This window comes from Boleophthalmus pectinirostris, unplaced genomic scaffold (genome assembly GCF_026225935.1).
Source record: "Boleophthalmus pectinirostris isolate CB_2022bp ecotype Guang Dong unplaced genomic scaffold, ASM2622593v1 HiC_scaffold_13, whole genome shotgun sequence".
NCBI lineage: Eukaryota > Metazoa > Chordata > Actinopteri > Gobiiformes > Gobiidae > Boleophthalmus > Boleophthalmus pectinirostris.
Window position 1 is genome coordinate 20,364,839 of NW_026571036.1, and position 19,502 is coordinate 20,384,340.

The 19,502-nt window shown below is 38.4% G+C and overlaps 1 protein-coding gene across 1 annotated transcript; it reads right to left on the bottom strand.

The window, feature by feature from the left end:
• Positions 1-60: 60 nt before the first annotated feature.
• Positions 61-13,040, bottom strand: rnf217 (ring finger protein 217). Its single transcript, XM_020939491.2, has 7 exons — positions 11,925-13,040; positions 8,960-9,181; positions 7,660-7,824; positions 5,347-5,444; positions 4,536-4,639; positions 3,134-3,205; positions 61-2,666 (listed from the first exon to the last, which is right to left on the bottom strand). The coding sequence occupies exons 1-7, from the start codon at positions 12,921-12,923 to the stop codon at positions 2,587-2,589; spliced, it is 1,740 nt and encodes a 579-aa protein (XP_020795150.1). The 5' UTR covers positions 12,924-13,040; the 3' UTR covers positions 61-2,586.
• Between the last annotated feature and the right edge of the window lie 6,462 nt (positions 13,041-19,502).

The window sequence follows — 19,502 nt, forward strand, 5'->3', positions numbered from 1 at the left end:
ATGCTTTCATTTTATGTCTCAGCAATCCTAATAATTACATCAAATTGAAAAATATAATAATTAAGTTTTTGGCATTAGTATATTTTATTTTCATACATCATTAAATAAAAATAGTGCATGGCAAAAGTAGACATTTTAATTTATCAGTAAATAATTATTTTCTGAGGGTTGAGAACCATTATTCATCAGTAACACACTAATAACTTACCAGTATACAGTATGTCATTCAGTCAGTGACTGTAGATGACTAATTACTTATTATTGGGGAACTATGGTAACCATGTACAAAGCATTAAGCACTACATGTTTCTCTGCTTCTGGAATACATTCAGAAAAGGCAGTAACATAAAAGTTGGATATTTGTATCAGTTTAAGAGATTGTTTCATTGCATAACAGCAACATCTTTCTGTCGACATGGGTCGGATTATAGACGGATTTAAATTACAAATCACATTTTCGTAATGATACGCACATGTGATTCAATGTGATTTGGATAAAATGGTGTTAAACATGACCCTGTAGTGCACCTATGTCATATCATGGGAAGGTACTACATTTTTCAAGTTTCCAGCTTATCAGACTTATAAAATATTTACCCATTTGGCCTGATCAGAAATGTTGGGCAGTCATCATAGGCAGAGATAAGCAAACACAAAAGTTGACTAAACTTCTTTTTGACACAGCAGTGATTCATAGTTTTACTTCCTGGGCTGGCTGTTACACAGCTCTGGCAAAAGCACTGGGAAACATTTAAAAGCTGCACATGTGTGCAGCACAATGATGCATATGGAGAGCTTTGTGTAGAGAGAACAGCAACTCCCTGAGAGTATTCGATCCCCGAGTCATTTCCTCTCACACACAGCACAGACTCTGCAGAGCACCGGCTGTTCAAGCTCATTGTAAAAAGTCTGTTTTTTGTAAAGCAAAACTAATGGCACTGCAAAGTGCAATATGCATGCATTTACAGATTGTTCCTGTTTCTGTAGTTCTGGTTTGAACTTGGTATTTCCTCATCAGATCCAGAAAAAAAACAAAGTGCATTGTTTGTGAAAAGGTCCAAAGAGCACTATCGTTGTTTTTAATGTCACTATAAAACAAAATAAGGGGTATGGGGAGACACACATTCTTGTCTTTGGTGGACATCCAAGCTCTCAGTACAAGACAGTGACACTGCAGTGGCTCGAGCAGCTATAGCCCCTGAGCTCTGTGTTCCCCTGCTCTCAGCTGCTCTCAGCTGCTCTCAGAGGAGGTCCTCAGTGAACCAGTCCTCTTTGATCTCAAACTAAAGCAGAGGCCAAGGCACAGGAAGGAGGAGACAAGAGCCATGCAGCAGAGAGAGGTCAGAGGATAATGGTGGACAGCAGGTGGACTGCAGCCAGACAGACCTTTCCAGACCCTTAAAGCTCCCAGAAATCTGCTGCTTACTGCTGCAGACTGGTGCTCTGCTCACTACTGCAAATGAGTTACAAACTACTGGCACTAAATAATCTTAAAACACTAAAGACTTTTCCTTTCACTGCAAAAGCCACAGTGCTCTTAGCAGCTTGACATGTACATTATGCAAACTATTTTTCCATCAACAGACCTATTTGGATCTGCTGTTACAGCTAAAAACATACCCTGTAGGAATATTTGAAACCAAAAATAGATTCAACAATTATTTTAAAGTACCTCTCTCTTACATATCTGCACAGAACCGTTACCAGTGCTTTACAAAGGCCTTTCGTGGAGATTTGTTTGCTCTGCCAACTCCAAAAGACACAATAACACTACCATCCTTCTCAAATATAAACTCTATCTGACAATGCTATGGCTGCACGTCAGTCTGGCCACATGTTTTGTATTGGCTACAACAGCTTTTTTATTTCAGATAAAGACATTTGGCTTTTGGCATGGACAAAGGGGTTGGATCTTAGGGCTAAAGTATATCAGATATATATGAGCTTGTGTGAATTTAAAAGGCAAAGGCTTTTAAATAAAAGATGTAATCAAGGTTATATTGCTCTTCTAAACTTTGCACTTATTTATTTTCAGGTTTGTTCATCAGCCACTCAGACGTTTTCATCCTCCCCAGTGTCCATGGTGTTTACTTGGGCAGGGGTTTTCAAATTGCTCCTTTTGTATGCCAACAAAAAGGAAGCAATGTGCAAGGTGTTGAGAGTTTTTTCTTCTGATTTGATATTCACTGTAGTATAACATAATATGACTTGATAAAATCCTGTGTTGTGATACAGACTTGGAGTTTGGCTTGACAGTTTTCAACCAGAGAGATAATCCAATGTGTTGTTTTTGTTCTTTGCACAGTATACAGATAGCAGAGTCTTTCCCTTTGGCTTGAATTGTGCAGTAGTAGTAGTAATTATAATCTGCCTCTGTTTTTACCTGAGAGGCTGGTAATCACCCTGTACCTTCCATGAGCGTGGGAGACAATCAAGATGACTCAGAATGGAAGCTCCCTGAGGTGTGTGGGTGTGGTCTGTTGTGAAGGCGTGGTCTGTTATGAAGGGGTGTGGCCTGGTGTAAAGGGGCATAGTCTGTTGTTAAGGGGCGTGGTTTGTGAGAGGAGCCTTGAGACCAGACGAGTTTCAGATCCAGCGTCCAGAACCCTGAGAGTGCTGCTTTTTTTTCTTTTTGGATAAATAGTAGATGGGGAAAACTACCAAACCTGAAAGAGAAAAGGACATTTTGTTTCATTTAGCTTCTTTCAGCTATTTTAGTATACTGATTGTGATTTTATTGAGATTTTAATACATAATACATGGACTAAACATTGTCACAACAAAAATCTAACTTTGCTGCCCTTTATATTGTCATTCACATAAAAAGTAACTATACAGTTCAAAAAGACTGCTTAAATATGGAATACAAATAATAAAGTGGCATTTAAACTCCACAAATTGTATGAAAGAAAAATATTAATCTAGAAAGTATTTGTCTCCACAGTCTAAACAAAGTCTATGGGAGACACTGCTGAATGCATGGACACTTTATTTTCTACATGCACATTAATATGCAAGAGAATAAATGGATTTGTAGAGGTAAATTTTCTCTCCATCTTCAGAGTGTATGGTAGGAATTTATTTGTATTGTTCAATTATAAGCTATATGTGAGTTCATAATTAACATAATTACCTATTACGAGGGCGAGAGCTCCCAGCACCACCACCAGCACAATGACTACTGGTGCTATCAGTATCTTAGAGGCTGTAAAATAAACACATAATAATAGTTATGTTTCTATATTTACACAATAAAATCCCACATGCTGTACTGTGGTATGCGTGCTCAAAATTCAAGAAACAATTCAGTTTTGAAAACATGTTACAGAAAAAAGGGGACAAAAATAGGTTTTCAATGATAAAATAGTACTTGAAGAGGCACTCTGCTGTTCAAGTGGTTGTTCAGCATTTAAAAAAATTAAAAACATTCCAAAATGTTGCATAACTGAAGTGGCAAGTGTTTTAGTGTTAGTGAACATTCTCATTTGCAGCATCTTTACGCCATTTACAAAGCTCTCTCTATGACGCAGATGATCACACATGGATATTATTATTCTTGTTACAACAGAATGAAAAGCAATTTCAAGAATAGAATTACAATTTCACAATCATTTTCTTTTACTGGTAAATAGAGACATGCACGTCTGATAAAAGTAGCGACCGCATGCTGGGTCCAAAGACAAAAATTGTAGAAAAGAAAACAGATCTGCAATGCAGTTCTTAGGAGCTCCAGATTTCGTATTATTATAATCATTTTAATATTTAAATAATTGTCTGAAGAAGGGTGTGACCTCGAAATATTGTGATGTTATTAAAATAATAAAAAAATGGGAAAACTGCAGTGCGGATCGGGTGTTTTTTTTTTCTCCAATAATTTTCTCTGAACATAATCCGTATCCAAACCCCATTAAATGCGTGAACACTTCTTAATCAGATCCATCATGTAAGAAGAGTCCAGTGACAGGTGGTAGTCCAGGAGGACGGCCGTGCATCACTGATCAAAGGACTTCTATGTTTAGTAGTTTTCCATTTTTCTTGTGTAATTCTATCTGCCTGAGGCTCAGACACACAGGTCCCCAAGTTTGGCACGTCATTTGTCTCACTATTCAGGGAGTGAGATGACGTTACAGAAACAAGGTGTCTTCATCAGATTACAGCTATAAAAGCAGAGTATACAAAGCCAGAAATTCAATACATTTTATAAAAATCATATAATACCGGTGTCTTCATCATTGCAAGATAAAAATATAAAACACTGATGAGGGAACGAACAAATAAGTATTAGAATTGATTGTGGATTCTTGGTTGAGGTAAAATGCCTGTTGTATTCCTCTAGTGTATTCCTTTGCTTATCCTCTAGTAAAATTCATGTGTGATACAATGTAATGAGTAGTACCACACATTTTGTTCCCCAGTGGCTTCTTTGTGTTGGAACAGGACTTATCTTTTATCTCTTTACACTGATGTTGCCTTAAAAGATTTCCAAGAACTGCAGATTCAAAGAAAAGAAAAGAAAAACTTTTTAAATAACTCACCACAGACAGAGCCCCTGACAAAGCGCCTCAGATGGGGTTTACCGGGAAGGTAGCGGTACTTGCAGCCAAATACACTCAGGTTAGAAGTGTGGTCCCCAAAAAATCTAAAAATGCAAAAATATCAGATCAGACATTGTGGATTTGAGTTTGAGAGGTCAAGGTCTAGTATTATGAATAATATACTCTTATGAGCTTTAAGCCATGTTATAATGTGGTTACCTCTTCAAAAACATACATGGAGCTGTTTTTTTTTGTTTCATTCACATGTGTTTGAGTAATGCTGAATTATTAGTTTGTCTAAAAGGTGGAACACAGCATTTTGAGCTTTGGAGCATTTTGGAGCTTTTGATCTTTGAGTTTCAAGTTAGTGGCTACATTTTAACATTTTATCTTTTGTTTACGATAGTCATTCCAGTACCAAAATCTTCCAAATGATTCTAGTGAAGGTATGGTTTAAAGAAGAAGAGAATAATTGAATATGCAGGATTTGTGTGTTAAACATGTGTGAATGAAACAAAACACAACTTCAGATAGGTTTTTGATGAGGAACCAACATTGTAATAGATAAAACATTTTTTTTTCAATATTGGCCCTTTAAACATGGCCACAAAGGAGACTAACCCATCAATAAAGTAGTCCTAAATAATTGTTACCTTAAAGCAGGACAACATGAAAAGATTATAATTATAGTCATTACAATATCAAAACAATTAGTCAAACTGCAGCGGGCCCAGCATTTCGTGGTGGTGCATGTTCCACAGACTGAGAATCACTGATGTAGATAATGTCTCTTTAAGTAATATAAACCAACCGTAAATGTCTATAGCGCTCCCCACAGCGGTAACAGAAGTTGGTGTTACACTGTGCACAGGTCATGTGATCACACCCCTCGGTCCGCTGAATATGGATCTGTAGAAAAACAAAACCATGACAGTCTTTCACATGAGGAATCAGATACAAGAGGTTTCCAGGAAAATAATTCACTGCTATAAAACTCTGCAGGAGAATGGGAGTTGAACACACTGAACTGATTTGAATAAAGTAGTAGAAACTGCACTGGTTAAACAATCATATGTAACTTTTTGACTAGTTTGCATATACAGTACAGAAGGGCATAGTCAAATTCACAAAGACGTCAAATGTGTGATAATTTTTTATGACTGGTAAAATACAACAGGTCCTATCAATATCATTATCACTTAAAAGCTAATGGCGTAAAGATATGTCATAATGCTTTCAAATGTTGTGCTGTGTAAAAGATTGCCCATAAGGATAGGGTGCGCAAGGGAAGGTGGTGAAGACTGAAATGATGGCTAATACAGAATTTAAAAAGTAAAATGTTAAAAACATCATACAACTTTTACCAATATACAGAAATGTAATTGCTTTGCCTTGAATGTTTCACAGTATGACAATAAATCTATCTATCTTGTGCATATTCCATTACGGGGGCTTTATTACTAAAAATATCTTAGAATGAACAAGGTAACTGATCCACTGATCTGACGGGCTGTCACTTGGCCTGGTGGTGTGTCCTTGGAGATATGATGAGTTTAATGCTATATTGCGGGACATTCCAGGCAAAGCAAGGAGACAAGTAGGAGACAAGTAGATGGTAAACATTCAGAAATGTTAAATAGAGCACCTTTAAATTCACAATTAGGCTGTCACGATAATTACTATATTGACCTATGGTTCAATATATTATAGATGGAACAATACTGGGGGCCGGTATTTATTGTGTGGACTTTTTCGTTGTACTAGTGAGGTTTTTTTGTTGTTATTTGAGCTATAGAAGTATAAATAAATAACTACTATGACTACAATAGATACAAAATAACAGTGTTTTATTCTGCAGTTTATTCATTGCAGTTTCAGTTTATAACCTTATTTTACATTTAAAATATTTTTATGGGCATAATCCTGCTTTAAAAAGGAGCATTTTGTAACTTTTCTGGTGAAGGGTCTGTGAAATGCTTGTCTCCATGGAAATGTTATTGCTTTGTCAGGAATGTTTCACAGTATGGTATTAAACCTTTCTATCTTCATGGAGACCAAACCAGACCCAGTTACAGGTCAGATCTGTGGAGAGGCAACCCTGCTCACAGTCAGAATGCCTGTTTTTCTACTTATTTTTGAGCTAGAAAACCACCTCTGATTGAATAATATAGAAACAAACAGGTGACGGATCCTTCACCAGAAAAGTTACACAACACATCTTTAAGGCTGTTATATCAGTGGCATACATTTGTTTCAGTATTATCATTTATTATCTATATTTCCTTCAGCAATATATCAAACTTCTAAATGTGTTATCGTGACGTGTCTACTCACAAACCACTAGATCCTTGTAGCCTCAGGTCAACATCGTCACTTCAGTTAACACTTCTCAAACAGCTCCTCTACAAACTATTTACTATTTTGTTTACTGAAACCACTGCACATTCACAGAGCTGAGTTGCTGCACTTGAGCCCATTTAAAATTCACATATTTTTCCACACTAAATCATACTGTGCTGCTCTTCTTCTGCCACACTACTCTCTATAGATCTTTGCTACCAGGGCTGCTGCTGTGTCTCTGCTGTCGACCGTGCCTTAAGTTCAACTCTCCCTTTTCAGCTAAACCCAGTGTGACACCAATTTGCAGGCTTCTTGGCTCCAACAAGCTCCTATGTGCCTCTCCAAAAGGAAGGTTATGGAGAAACAGAGACACAAAATGAACCCAGATGGGAAACATTCGCTGCTGTGAGCAAACAGTTTCCATATTCCGGTAATTAGCGTAATTTATGTCTTCCTCCTCCCGTGTTGTGCCTGTTAAATTAGATATTGTCTCCTTGGTTATAATGGGAGTGAAAGAGGCGGGCTGTGTTCATAAAGCTAGCCGATATGGTTTTGAGGCAATCATCATCATTTTTCTATTACCTGCACTGGCCTGTTCCTGCATGTCCTTCTGATTCTCTTTGCTTTTCCATCCATCACACATCTCTGCTCTTTGGCCTCCTAACCCGCATTGATTCCTCCATCTCCAGTGATCCTAATTTTCATCATGTGTTCTTATTGCCACACACCTATACCTGCTATGCTCATGTGCAATCATAAAGAAAACAGTACAAAGTGGTATTACCTTGCACTGAGGACATTTCTGCGCATTCCTCTGGCCATGCTCGATGACGCTGGCCCACGTTCGGAGGAGCTTGTCCCCTTTCCTGTATTCACGGCACTTCAAACCGTTATGCCAAGGCGCGTGGCATTTGAAGCACCACAAGAACTGGCAACTCTCACACTGAATCTGTGAAATATAAAAAGGTACATTATATTACATTAACAAGTCAAACCTTTGAAAATATTTTGACAAAGCAGCTTTATTATGGGACTTTGTGTTTATTATCATCATTATAGCTTTTATTTATGTACTGTCAAAAGGTGGCTTGCAGAGGTGGAATAGACATTTATTAGTCATGTATTGTGATTTATGCTCATTAGAAGTTCAGAACAGAATGTCCTTTTTTATTGCACATTTTTGTAACTGAATAGACCAGTAACTGTAATAATTAGGGATGTAACAATCCAAATCTCCCGATGTGATATTTTCATGATATGCATTGCACAATATGGTTAATTCATCATGTAGATTGGACTGAAACAGAGCAAAGGATCATGGTGTATGTAGTTCTCTCTGCTTTTTTATCTCTTGCTGCACCATAATAATATAATAAGCAACGTGACTTGATATACTGTAATAGCCCAAGATATTATTGTGAGACTTTTGAAGATGATAATGATGATTCAAATGCTACTTATGCCAATAAAGGCCCATCATAGCCTTAAAACCGTAGGCTTTCCCGCATAATAAAGATAGAATTAACATAAGAATATGAGTAAGTATGAGCATACACTGGACCTCAATACCAGATGAAATTAAACAGCAAACCATATATAAGGTTTTCACCAAACACCTGAGAGAATGGCTGGTAAACACATACACCTGCCAACGCTGAGGACTAAAGCCTGTTGTGTTAGACTTAGACAAGCTTTATTGATCCACATAGGAAATTATTTGGACAGAAGCTCACACATCACAATATATAGAGTGTATGTACAAATAAGTAACAACAAAAATATAAAAATGTATGCATGTTGTGTGTTAAGTGTAAGTGGTCTAAATACCTGTAGTTTGTTTTGTCTTGTACTTCTCTTGCTCTATGTATTGTCTCATGTTTGTATTTCCTATGTACAGTCTGTTTTGTCCTGTGAATGCTATTTTTTATTGCTTCTCTAACATCAGGACCAAGAGACTACAGATGAAAAATAGCCTCTTAGCTAATTCGAATGAATATTTAGTTATGTGTTTTATGAAATGGCACTGTCCCCTTTCAAATAAACTAATCTAGCACTTTATGAACTCATACTAAACAAAGTCCTACCTTGTATTTGTGCTCGGAGCGGTTGGGGGTGTGATTCTTGAGTGATGTGAAGTGGTTACATTGGGGGCAGGGTTTGGTACTAGAGTCCAGTTGACTCAGTTCCAGAAAGTATCGATATCTGGCCACCTCCTCACTGGTCAGAAGGGACAGCATCAGCCCCTCCTCCAGGAAACCACTGCAGTCCGGGCTCGGGCAGCTCACAAAGGCTTTGGCCATTCGCACCTGCACATTTCAGAGGTTTTAATACAAGTAAAAATAATAATAACAAAATATATAGATTATTAAATGCTAAAAATAAATCTGGTACTAATTTTACAGGTTGGGATAGGATGTAGTTTACCACTGAGTCAAAAAGACACTTGAACCTGAAATGTTGATTTTTTTATAAATTTCAGTATAAAATAAATTACAAGAAAATGCCAATAGTTCTGAATTATTGAGCTACACAAAGTGCACTTTGTCCCAGGTGTTTTACATACTTTTTAAGTATAACCACATTTAGTTTTGCATAGTTCCTGGAAAATAAATTCCTGTGCTGATCTTGGTGTTGAAAAACCTTTGAACTACAATTATATCACCTTAAATTGAATTAGGGTTGGTGTGTGTTTTTTTTGCCTTCTGGGAAATGTCAAACTGCCTGAGAACCTTGTGAACAGTGAACAACAACAGGCTGAAAGTTTTAAGTAAACAAACGCTGCATCACTTCCTTGAATTAATTACTCCAGCCATATACACACATTGTGCAGTGACATAGAGGTGTGTTTAAGGCCACAGCCTATCCCATTTGGAATTGAAAATTCTGAATTGGATAATTTAAATTAACTACATCACCTGTCAATTTAAGGACATTTAGGGACTCTAACGTCCTCATGGGGAATGCAGTTTTTCTTTCTTCTTCAGACTTTCCCTTTTGACATTCTTTGTGCACCAGAGCCAGTGGGACCAGTTAAACTGACACACAAACAGCCACATCCATAGAGTAAGAAAACAGAACACATCCCCAGATAGAGTTACACCCAGGGCACATTCACACTCTCAGTAAAAGGCCATTACATGATTCTGAAAGGGATCCTGCTGCTCAGACACTGGAGCTGTGTTGGTATTGTTGCAACAACACATTGATGACCACAGACTGGTTGGACTGGTCGCCCCACTGGCACCTGAGCTGTTTCAACGCACGCGTCAGACCCACTGTGTCCTTACTCCCATACTGGAGCCCACATTAGAGGAAACGGGAGCTACTTTGTGTAGGACTGTTTGACAATCACTATACTGGTTTATTGTTCAGTATATGACAGATGGAACAATAATTCTTTCAGAGACAATATTTATTAAGGGTACATGGGGTTACGTGTTATTTTTCTGTACTATGATAAAACTTAAACTGAAAAGTGTCTTCTATGACTCAATCAGCACTGTATGAAGTACAAACTACAAAGGTGTTTCATTCTGCTATTTATTTATTGCAGGCAGCTTGCATGTTTTTAGTGATATTGTACTTTTAGAATATTTTGGGCAGTAAACCTGCCTTCATGGTTACTGTGTCAGTGGCATGAATTCGTTTCACAATTATCGTTTATTATCTATAGTTACTAAGCAATAAATCACACTTCAAAATCTGTAATCCTGATAGTGCTACTTGTGATGGAACTGTAGAATTGCACTGCAATGATCCTTTTAAAAGTAAAACATGGACCATATCTGTGGAGAATTACAGCTCTGCATGATCTGCCTTTAAATGCGACTCTTAACAGCTGCTGTGCTCATCCCAAAATAGGATTGAAATACAGTAAGGGATAAAATCATTCCACCTCCACAGGACAATTTAGCTAACTGTTATCTCATTCACTGAGCTTATCTAAAATAGTCTACCGTTTCATGTCTTTTTTCCAACCTCACAATCAGACTAAAAAGATACTATGAGATAAAAGGTGCAATAGAATGACTTTATATCCTCCCCAGACAAAATGTAAGAGCGCAACTTTCAAACTCGTCAGACATTAGAGCATTCATCATGAAGCCCTCAGACCAGAAGACTACAAAGTTGAACCATCTCAATGACAAGGCACTTAGGGAGAAAAATGGCTGCCCTAGTGCACTTACACAATGGTTAGAAACAGCATTTGGCAACGTGCCTCAAAATTCAGAGTGCTTAGTTCTATGGTACATAATAAATGGCAGTAAAAGCCTCATCTATTATTAATTATCTTGGCTGGATGGACAGGTAATCGATAGGTGTGACAAGTGACAAAATAATATATGCATGGCAAAACACTTTAATTGTATTGTCCCAAATTGCTGTGTCATATTTTGGACCAGTGTTTTTTTTTACCGCAATACTAATGACTGATACTTATTGGAATGTAGGCAGTGTTATATTTAGAGTAACTGTGGGACAAACAAGAGGATAAGCAGCGTCAATGTGGTAATACAATTATAATGTAATATTACACAAACTTTAAATAGGGCGAGTAAGTTTTTGTATTGTTAGTATGTTATTGTATGATAATGGTTAAATAGCTTTTTGATGAGTAATTTTATACCTTTATATTTATTGTACCTGCATGACTGGTTCCTAAAAAATATGTATTCAAACGTACTTCCCTTTAAAATACATAAATGTGCAATGCTAGTGCCCTAAATTCAATTCAATATGGCATCTTATTTGAGCTTTAGGCTATGTAACAACACTTTTGACGAAGAACCCAAACTATGAAATGTAGTATTGCAGTTTTAGTACTGAGTTTTGTGATATGGATAACTCACTAAGACAAAGAACTGCAGTAATCTCAGTAGTTGGTATTTCAGAACATCATGTGCTTGTCTTAAGGTAGGCAAGCCAACATAACCCAGCACGTGCGTAATTGCGCAAGGGCATTGGCACCAGCTGGAGACTGACCCAGCTTTTATTGTGGGACAGCATTTTGGGCACCACGCCGCTGCCCCGGCCCGTCCCATCACCAACCTGCGAGCTGACGTAGAGTTTCAGGCACTCTTCGCACACTTCCATCCCACAGCAGGGCAGGGGTAAGATCGTTTTTAACTCGAGGCACACCCGGCAAAGCTGCGCATTAGTCTCTGCACCAGCCTGTTCCATAGAAAGCCGGCGGGACAAGTCTGCGATTGGATCCACCAGGTCTTCCAGTGTATACAGATCCGGCTCTGGGCTCGAATTGGGGTACATTTCCATTTCCAGTTGTGGAATAGAATACGCCTCATGGTCAGGAAGAGCCAGAGTTTCGTTTGAGTGGTTTGGTAAATCATAATCTTTTAAGTTTTTGTCGTTGGCAATGCAGTAAACAGTGCAATACACGTGTTCTTTGGTATTAAAAGACTCCACTGAACTTATTGTGCTTCCATCATTATCACTAACATTTTGGCACTCAGTAGAAGCAAATCCAACTCCTTTTAGGTCCCCAGTATCGTTCAGGGTGAGTTCGTTTTTGACTGCGGGTTCGTCCGTTTCCTGACTCGACTTTTTCTCATCCCCAATATCATCTCCGCTCGTTGTAGTGTCTTTTTGGTGGTTGTCATCCTCTGGTTCACACGGAGTCCGAGTGCAAACATTAAGACAAAGTGATGGAGATTTAGAGACGGTTCCGAAATTCCTCCTCAGTATTATTTCCACTGCACTGGCCCTGCGCCTCTCCCCGCCTCCCCCGCTGCTGCCGCTGTTGCAGTTGTTGTTGTTGTTACCCTCCGCATCCTTCTCCTCCTCCTCGCCTATGCGCTCCTCCGTGCCCCCGTCCACCTCTACGGAGGACAGCTGTGAGTCCGACACGGTGACACGGCCGCTCAAATCAATCACCGATCGCTCAACTTTGGCATCGGAGTAGGAAGTTTCAGTCGACAGATTGCGGGACAATTTGGCCCTCCCGTCCTCGAAACTGCTGATAAAACTCGGCATCGTAGACTGACCAGCTATGGGTCCTTCATCTTCCATGCCCGGTAGAGCTCGCCCCATTTAATGAGCGGTCCTGTGCCGCTCTCGCCACGCTCTCCCTGCCTCTACTTCAACTCCGACCAAAACATAACAAAGCAGGTAGCCGCCAGCTTCCGGGTGCGGCGTCAGCGTGCAGGACGCAGCGGCGGACCAATGGGGAGCGTGCTGCCGGAGAGCGCTCGTGCTGCCTGGCAGATGGGCACCTGCGTTTAATCAAGCTAATTAGAAAGTCATTGTCCACGCGCTGTTGACAGGGACGTCAACAGAACAGGCTGCGTCCAAAGTGCAGCGGTCACTGGCCTGACAACCTGACAACTGTACACTATTCCATTTTCATATCATTAACCTATCGTTAGACTCTGAAATAGTGTCTTATAGTGTATTAGCCCTTAGTGAATTATCAGGGTTAGACCTTGGGAATGCCTAGGTTATTATTTGAACACAACTAGGCAAGTATTAACATCACTGCCCAGACTACATAGACCTGCCATTGATTTGCAATAAGTAAAAAGTAGCCTTACTAGGGTGACCAGATTTTCAAAATAAAACAAACTAGGACATCCTTGCTTTGTGGTGGCTGGTAATAATACAATTGTGAATTGAGTGCGTAATTAAGGAACATTATTATGCATTCTGCACTAATGTGAGTCAGTATAGTCACATTTCCTGTGTGTTTTTGTCATTTTAAAGCAAATTTTCTGTATTTTTACCTTTTAAATTTATGCCTCTCTTTACTGTAAGCAGGCATCAGATTGGTCAAACATAGGGATACCTGGGATGTTTCTTGTATAAAACTGGGACAAATAAATGGTTTTGAATAAATCTGCTGGGACAAGGGACACAGTGCTCAAAACTGCAAAAGTCCTGGGGAAATAGGGACGTCTGGTCACCTTAATGTCTTACAGTGTCTTAGCTCATATTATCAGAAGTAGACTTTGGGAATGCCTAGGTTATTATTTGAACAGAACTGGACATTTATTAACATTGCCCATTCTTAGCAGACCCAAATCAAATAGGCCTACCACTGATTTGCAAAATGTAAAAAAAAGAAGCCTTAAACGTGACACTTTGAATGTTATAAATGCAAAGAATTTAGATTAAAAGATTTTTAGCATTTCTTTGATGACATGCAGCCTGAACATCTAGCCTCAAACATTTGTTAAGGCTTCTTTTGGGTAACAAGTAGCTAACAGTACAAAATGCATGCTGTTGCAGTTTGTTCTAATAATGTCAAAAGTCAGACTAATATCTGTTCATCCCCGTTGTGATCAAACCCATTTAGAATTCCCCATTTACTCAGCTTTTTACTGGAGCCCATTTAGTCTTTACCTCATAAGTGACACTTCAACAAAGCAGAGTAAAATTAAATTGGACGGATACATTTTTAGTTCAGGGCTGTTGGCGTGTTTCAAATGAGCCTATTTGGGCCAGTGCCTGTGAAAAGCCTTGTTAGCTGTGTTACAATTCCTCATTAATGACACAAGCGCCAGGCAAACTGTAATTAGTTCTCTCGTCCTGGCTCAGCTCAATTGGTTTTTCATGAAGAATGCCAACATGAACAGTGCACGCTTTGAAGGCCAGAATAGCCAACTCCATAGATATTTGATGTAAAACAGATCAGATTGGGGAAGACCACACCACACTGTGAAGCCCGTATGAAAATTTGCACCTACAATGTTCCTTTATTGTAGCTTTATAACTTCTCACTTCTATTCCTGGGATTTTAGATGGTTTACTTTTCCACTTGTTTATTTTTTATAATTTTTAAAATCAAATTTCCCTTTAAGCACCAGTAAAATACCACCCACTCATCTTGTCTTACTTTTTAACAGTGTACTGGCAACATGCAAATATCTATATTTTCTAGGACAGCCAGAGGTTGTTGATTGTAACTAACATTTATACTGAAGTAAATTTGGGGGCAAATTTGTGCCACTCTTCTGAAGACTAGTCCATACATTACAAAGTTGTTTTGTCTGGGCTTCTGTGTTATGTTATTGCTTTGTCTGGAATGTTCCGCAGTATGGCATTATATATATTGGCTTTATTCAATCAAACATGCATTTTTTGCTCAAAATACATTGAAAAACATGCGTTATTAATGGGAGCACAGTCATCTCTCCACAGATCTGACCTGTAACCTGGCTTGATGGTGTCACCTGCTTGCCTCCACAGAAGTAAATAAGTTAAAAGCTACAATTTGCAACATTTATGTTATAATGCTCCTCATCAAAAACACACCTTGACTTTGGTTTTGTTTCATTCGTACATTTTTGAGTAACTCTGCATTATTATTCTGTCTACATCTCCAAAGCTCAGAATGCTCTGTTCCACCTTGTGATGTCATGAAGCAGTAATTTACAAGTTAACAGCTACTTTTTACCTTTTGTTCAATGGGCTATTCCAAGGTTGACATTATCCAGATGATTCTAGTGAAGGTGTGTGGAGTTTAAAAACACAGTGGAGTACTTCCTGTTTTACCACATGACATCACAAGGTGGCACAGAGTGTTTTCTGTGTCAGAGAAGAACTTGAAGGACACAACTCTGGGCATGATTCTGATGAAGAAACAACTTTATAAGATAGACCAGAAATTATTTGCTTATGTTGATTAAAATTTAACTATACCAGGCCTAAAGTTGGATGCACAAGAAAGACTGAATCCCACTAGAACACTGTCTCTCTGTGAAGCGTCCTCTTTTCCTCTTAATAAGAAATAATGTTGGCAATGTGTCAGGCAAAGACACACAATTAGACTTCTCAGCTAGCTCCCCTGCCATATTCCCAAGGGTCTACTTTGAGCAGTCACCTGTGGAAATCCGTTATAAAAATAGGCTTTAAACTAACATAGACTATTTAAGTAACAGGTGAGCAATTACAAATCAGCCCATAGCCCATAGGGAGAACACGGACTTTAATGTAAGCTTAGTATTGAAAGAGCATGACTTTACAAACCCCCTTTTAAATTGCAGTTCACATATACAAATGAGAATGTGAATAGCTGGGGCACTTGAAACCAAATCAATTTAATGAAGCTGCAGATGTTGCATTTGTCCTACAAAATGTACAATTTCCAATTCTACAAAGACACTGCCAGCAGACATCTCTATTATTTATACATTTAATCAGCACCGTATTCAGCTGTCTGTATGCTCTGGGTGTTAACTCAAAAGGCTCATAATAAAGAGATTAACAGAGATTTTGTAAGCTGTAATCACACTTCAGAACAGCCATACAAAAGCAGGACTTGATGTTTATTGACACACTGTCAAGAGTAAACGGGCCCCACGCTGGATTTGTTTCGTAAAAGGCTTGGGTCTATATAAAGTAGTGATTTTCGAGAGCGCTAAAGACTTCATGAAATCCAAGGGCAAAAGTTTTGTCATTCATCTAACAGCTGTTCCTTCACTAGAGCTTGAAGGTGCACTGCGTAACTTTTCTTCACTTGGTTGTCTCCATGGCGATGCGATTATCTTGCCTGTTCAACTACATGACATTAAACATTTCTATCTAGCATTCATTTCATTGCCTTTTTTTTGCTCAAAAATACCTTGAAAATCAAGCATCTGTGAGTGGGGTTGCCTCCACCAGACGCTCCACCAGAAAACATAGCCCCACAAACATGCCATGTCACTAACAGGGCTCATATTACACTATTTTCTGATTTATGTTATAATCTTGTTTCCTCATCAAAACATGCCCGGAGCTGTGTTTTCCCTTACTCAAACATGTTTAATGCACAAACCCAGCATATTTAGACTGAGTTCTTCTTTCAGACAGAAAACACTCTGCTCCATCTCCACTGAACACACCTTCACCTACAATAATTTGGATGATTTCAGCCCTGGAATTGCCCATTTCTACTAAACTAAAGGTAAAAGGTAGCTGTTAACTTGAAAACTACTACTACATGAGATCACAAAGTGGAAGAGCATTTTGAGCCTTGGAGACAAGCTAAAAATGCAGGATTACTCAAATATGTGAATGTACGTTTTTGATCTTATAACAGCATTATAACATGGTTTAGAACTCACAAGAGTCAATTTTGTGTAATATAAGTCCTTTAACAACATAATTAAAGGCATGAATGTATTATAAGTTTTAACAGAATTTGCCAGCACTCATTATATTTACTCATAGTCTCAAGTGAAGTTACCCCAGGCAGAAATAAAGGGAAACCAATGATTACTGTCAACCTTTCAAAACAATAGTCACAGTATTTTAAACTAAAACAGAAAATATTTTTGACTGACAAGATTTTCTTTCTTAAAATGAAAGGCTTCCCAGAAGGCTCAGTTCTCTGTAATGCAACAGTCACTTGATTTGTTTTTTCCACCCTAATCAAACAAAGCAGCTCATAATAAATGCTGACAAATCCCCTATGTGTATATTATTGTTATTAACCACACAAATTTGCAACAGTATTTTCATTCCCTTTTACCTTTTATTCAACGTGGGTAAATTAGTCCCTTTTATTCTAATGAAACTCATAATGCCACCACTGTTTCTTAATTAAACCTGCACACGCGTAATGGACTCTGTGTGACCCCCTCTTCCACTGCAATTAAGCCCAAAGACACTCCAATCTTTAATCACTTTATTTATTAAAAAGCAATGTGCAGTCTTTGTTGACAATTTAAATATAAATTAATAATGTTAAATTAACTGGCTGGATTCTGTGTGTTCTCCGGCCTTCCAACATATAATGACATGTTTCTATAGGGCATCTAATTCTCTGCTCTTTCTCATCTCCTATCAAAAAGCACTGTACACTTAGAAGAAATAAAACATCCCACTTACGTACACAACATCGTACGGTATTAGTCGACTAGAAAAAACAGTAAACACGGCCACATGTGGATTAAAAAACGTCTAAATTCAAAGTTACAGATTTTTACAGTAGCTATTTTCTCCTTTAACTCTTGCAGACATTTCCTGTTACGTATAGTCTAGAAAAGGTCACAGAGTTCACATTGAGGGAGCGTTTAGTAACTAGTTTATAGTCACACGCCGCATGAGATTACATAGGTTTCCAAACATCTCATGCAAACACACAAATGCCGCTTGGGGTCGTTGGTAATAATTTTGTAGTTTCGAACATGTTGCTCCAGCGCTGTGACCTGTTGAACTGTTACAAAATAAAGCCACATACAGTGAGTGGAGGAAGGTGGAAGTCTGTCAAATGCTCTTAGTCTGTCCCAAATAGATTTCCTCTCCACAGTAAAGAAGTTTCATAGTTGGCTGAAAAGGAAAAGGCCTTGAATGTTTGGTCCGATGGTCACAACACAAACTCAAGTCACATTTTACATTGGAAGGTTTTTGCTGAGTAAAAATGGACAGGTTAGAAGCCATTGCATTGGGTTTTTAAACATGGAATGCACAATGAAGGGACTTAATACTGGACAGGGTCATTCTGGTGTTGGCACTTCACAGTTAGAATTAGGTAAAAGTGGAAGATGCTCAGTATCACTTATTTATGGTCTATATGTTTAATATTTAGAGACATTTTTACTAAAATATTTTCTGGAAGATCACAATTATCATATAGCATTCAATAGGGATGTAAGGGAACATGATAAAAGTGCAAAAACAATACATTAATTATAAATACTACTTGTATTAAATACACAAAATTAAAAATAAATAATTGGAAGTAAGCCACATATACCCATATGTGTACTGAATAATTCAAAACAGGATATTTTTAAAATCAGAACAAAAATGGCCAACAGATATGCATGTACCATTACACCCCTAAAGTCAACTTTCTCTAACAACATCAATATTCAGGCCACTTTGTGATTGTCGATTTGGGGAAGCTATTTTCTACATGCACCAGTTTCTTTAGGAGTCTAGTTACTTGCATTATGTTAGTAGTGTATAGAGGCTGAATGTGTTTTTGACTTGTGAACCAAACCACAGCCCTACTGAGACTGTGTGACTTTGCCTATACCTGTACTGGAAAAAAACTATGTGTAGTATAAGACAGGGAAAACCCCAAGGCTTTAGGGACACTGCAGCACATAGCCTATGGTCTGTCCTATCCTGGGACACCTCCTATTCCTCTGTTTTCTTTCCACAAGACAGACAGAAATCCTATTGTAAACATTGTTAAGATTCACATTATTAGTAACAATGGAGTCTGCTTTCTGTACATGCATGAGTTTTCACATTCAGAAGATATTGTCCAGTTTGAGGATGCTTCCAGCAATGAAAAATGGTGACATTCCTTGTTTTGTTCTGATCTGTAGGGCTTTGTCAGCGTAAAGTTTTTTTTTTATTGTGTTAGGTCTGAATTCTTTGGTCATGCTTATCTGCACTCAAGATACCAATACTGTACATTTCACAAGCTTTGTTGAGTGATGGCTTGACTGTAACATTTATAGGGTTAAAATCCACGTGTGTCCTCCCAGCTTTGGTCTCCTTCATAATGCAGAAAACAGGTCTGGCTCCAAGTGCAGTGTCCAGGTCTGGGCCACAGGGGGCAGTGTTTCATCAGGATGCAGCCAGACTCCAGTTTACCACACAGCACGCAGAGCAAAAGGAGGAGCAGAAGAAGTCAGCACTGTGGGGGGTTGTACACTTCAGTTTTTGTTCAGT

Excerpts from the sequence above, each read along its gene's own strand:
- rnf217 (XM_020939491.2), bottom strand. The coding sequence starts at position 12,923 with ATGGGGCGAGCTCTACCGGGCATGGAAGATGAAGGACCCATAGCTGGT. Across the intron at positions 7,825-8,959 it reads GCTCCGAGCACAAATACAAG|ATTCAGTGTGAGAGTTGCCA; the intron begins GTAGGACTTTGT and ends TATATTTCACAG. Across the intron at positions 3,206-4,535 it reads TGTCAGGGGCTCTGTCTGTG|CCTCTAAGATACTGATAGCA; the intron begins GTGAGTTATTTA and ends TTTATTTTACAG.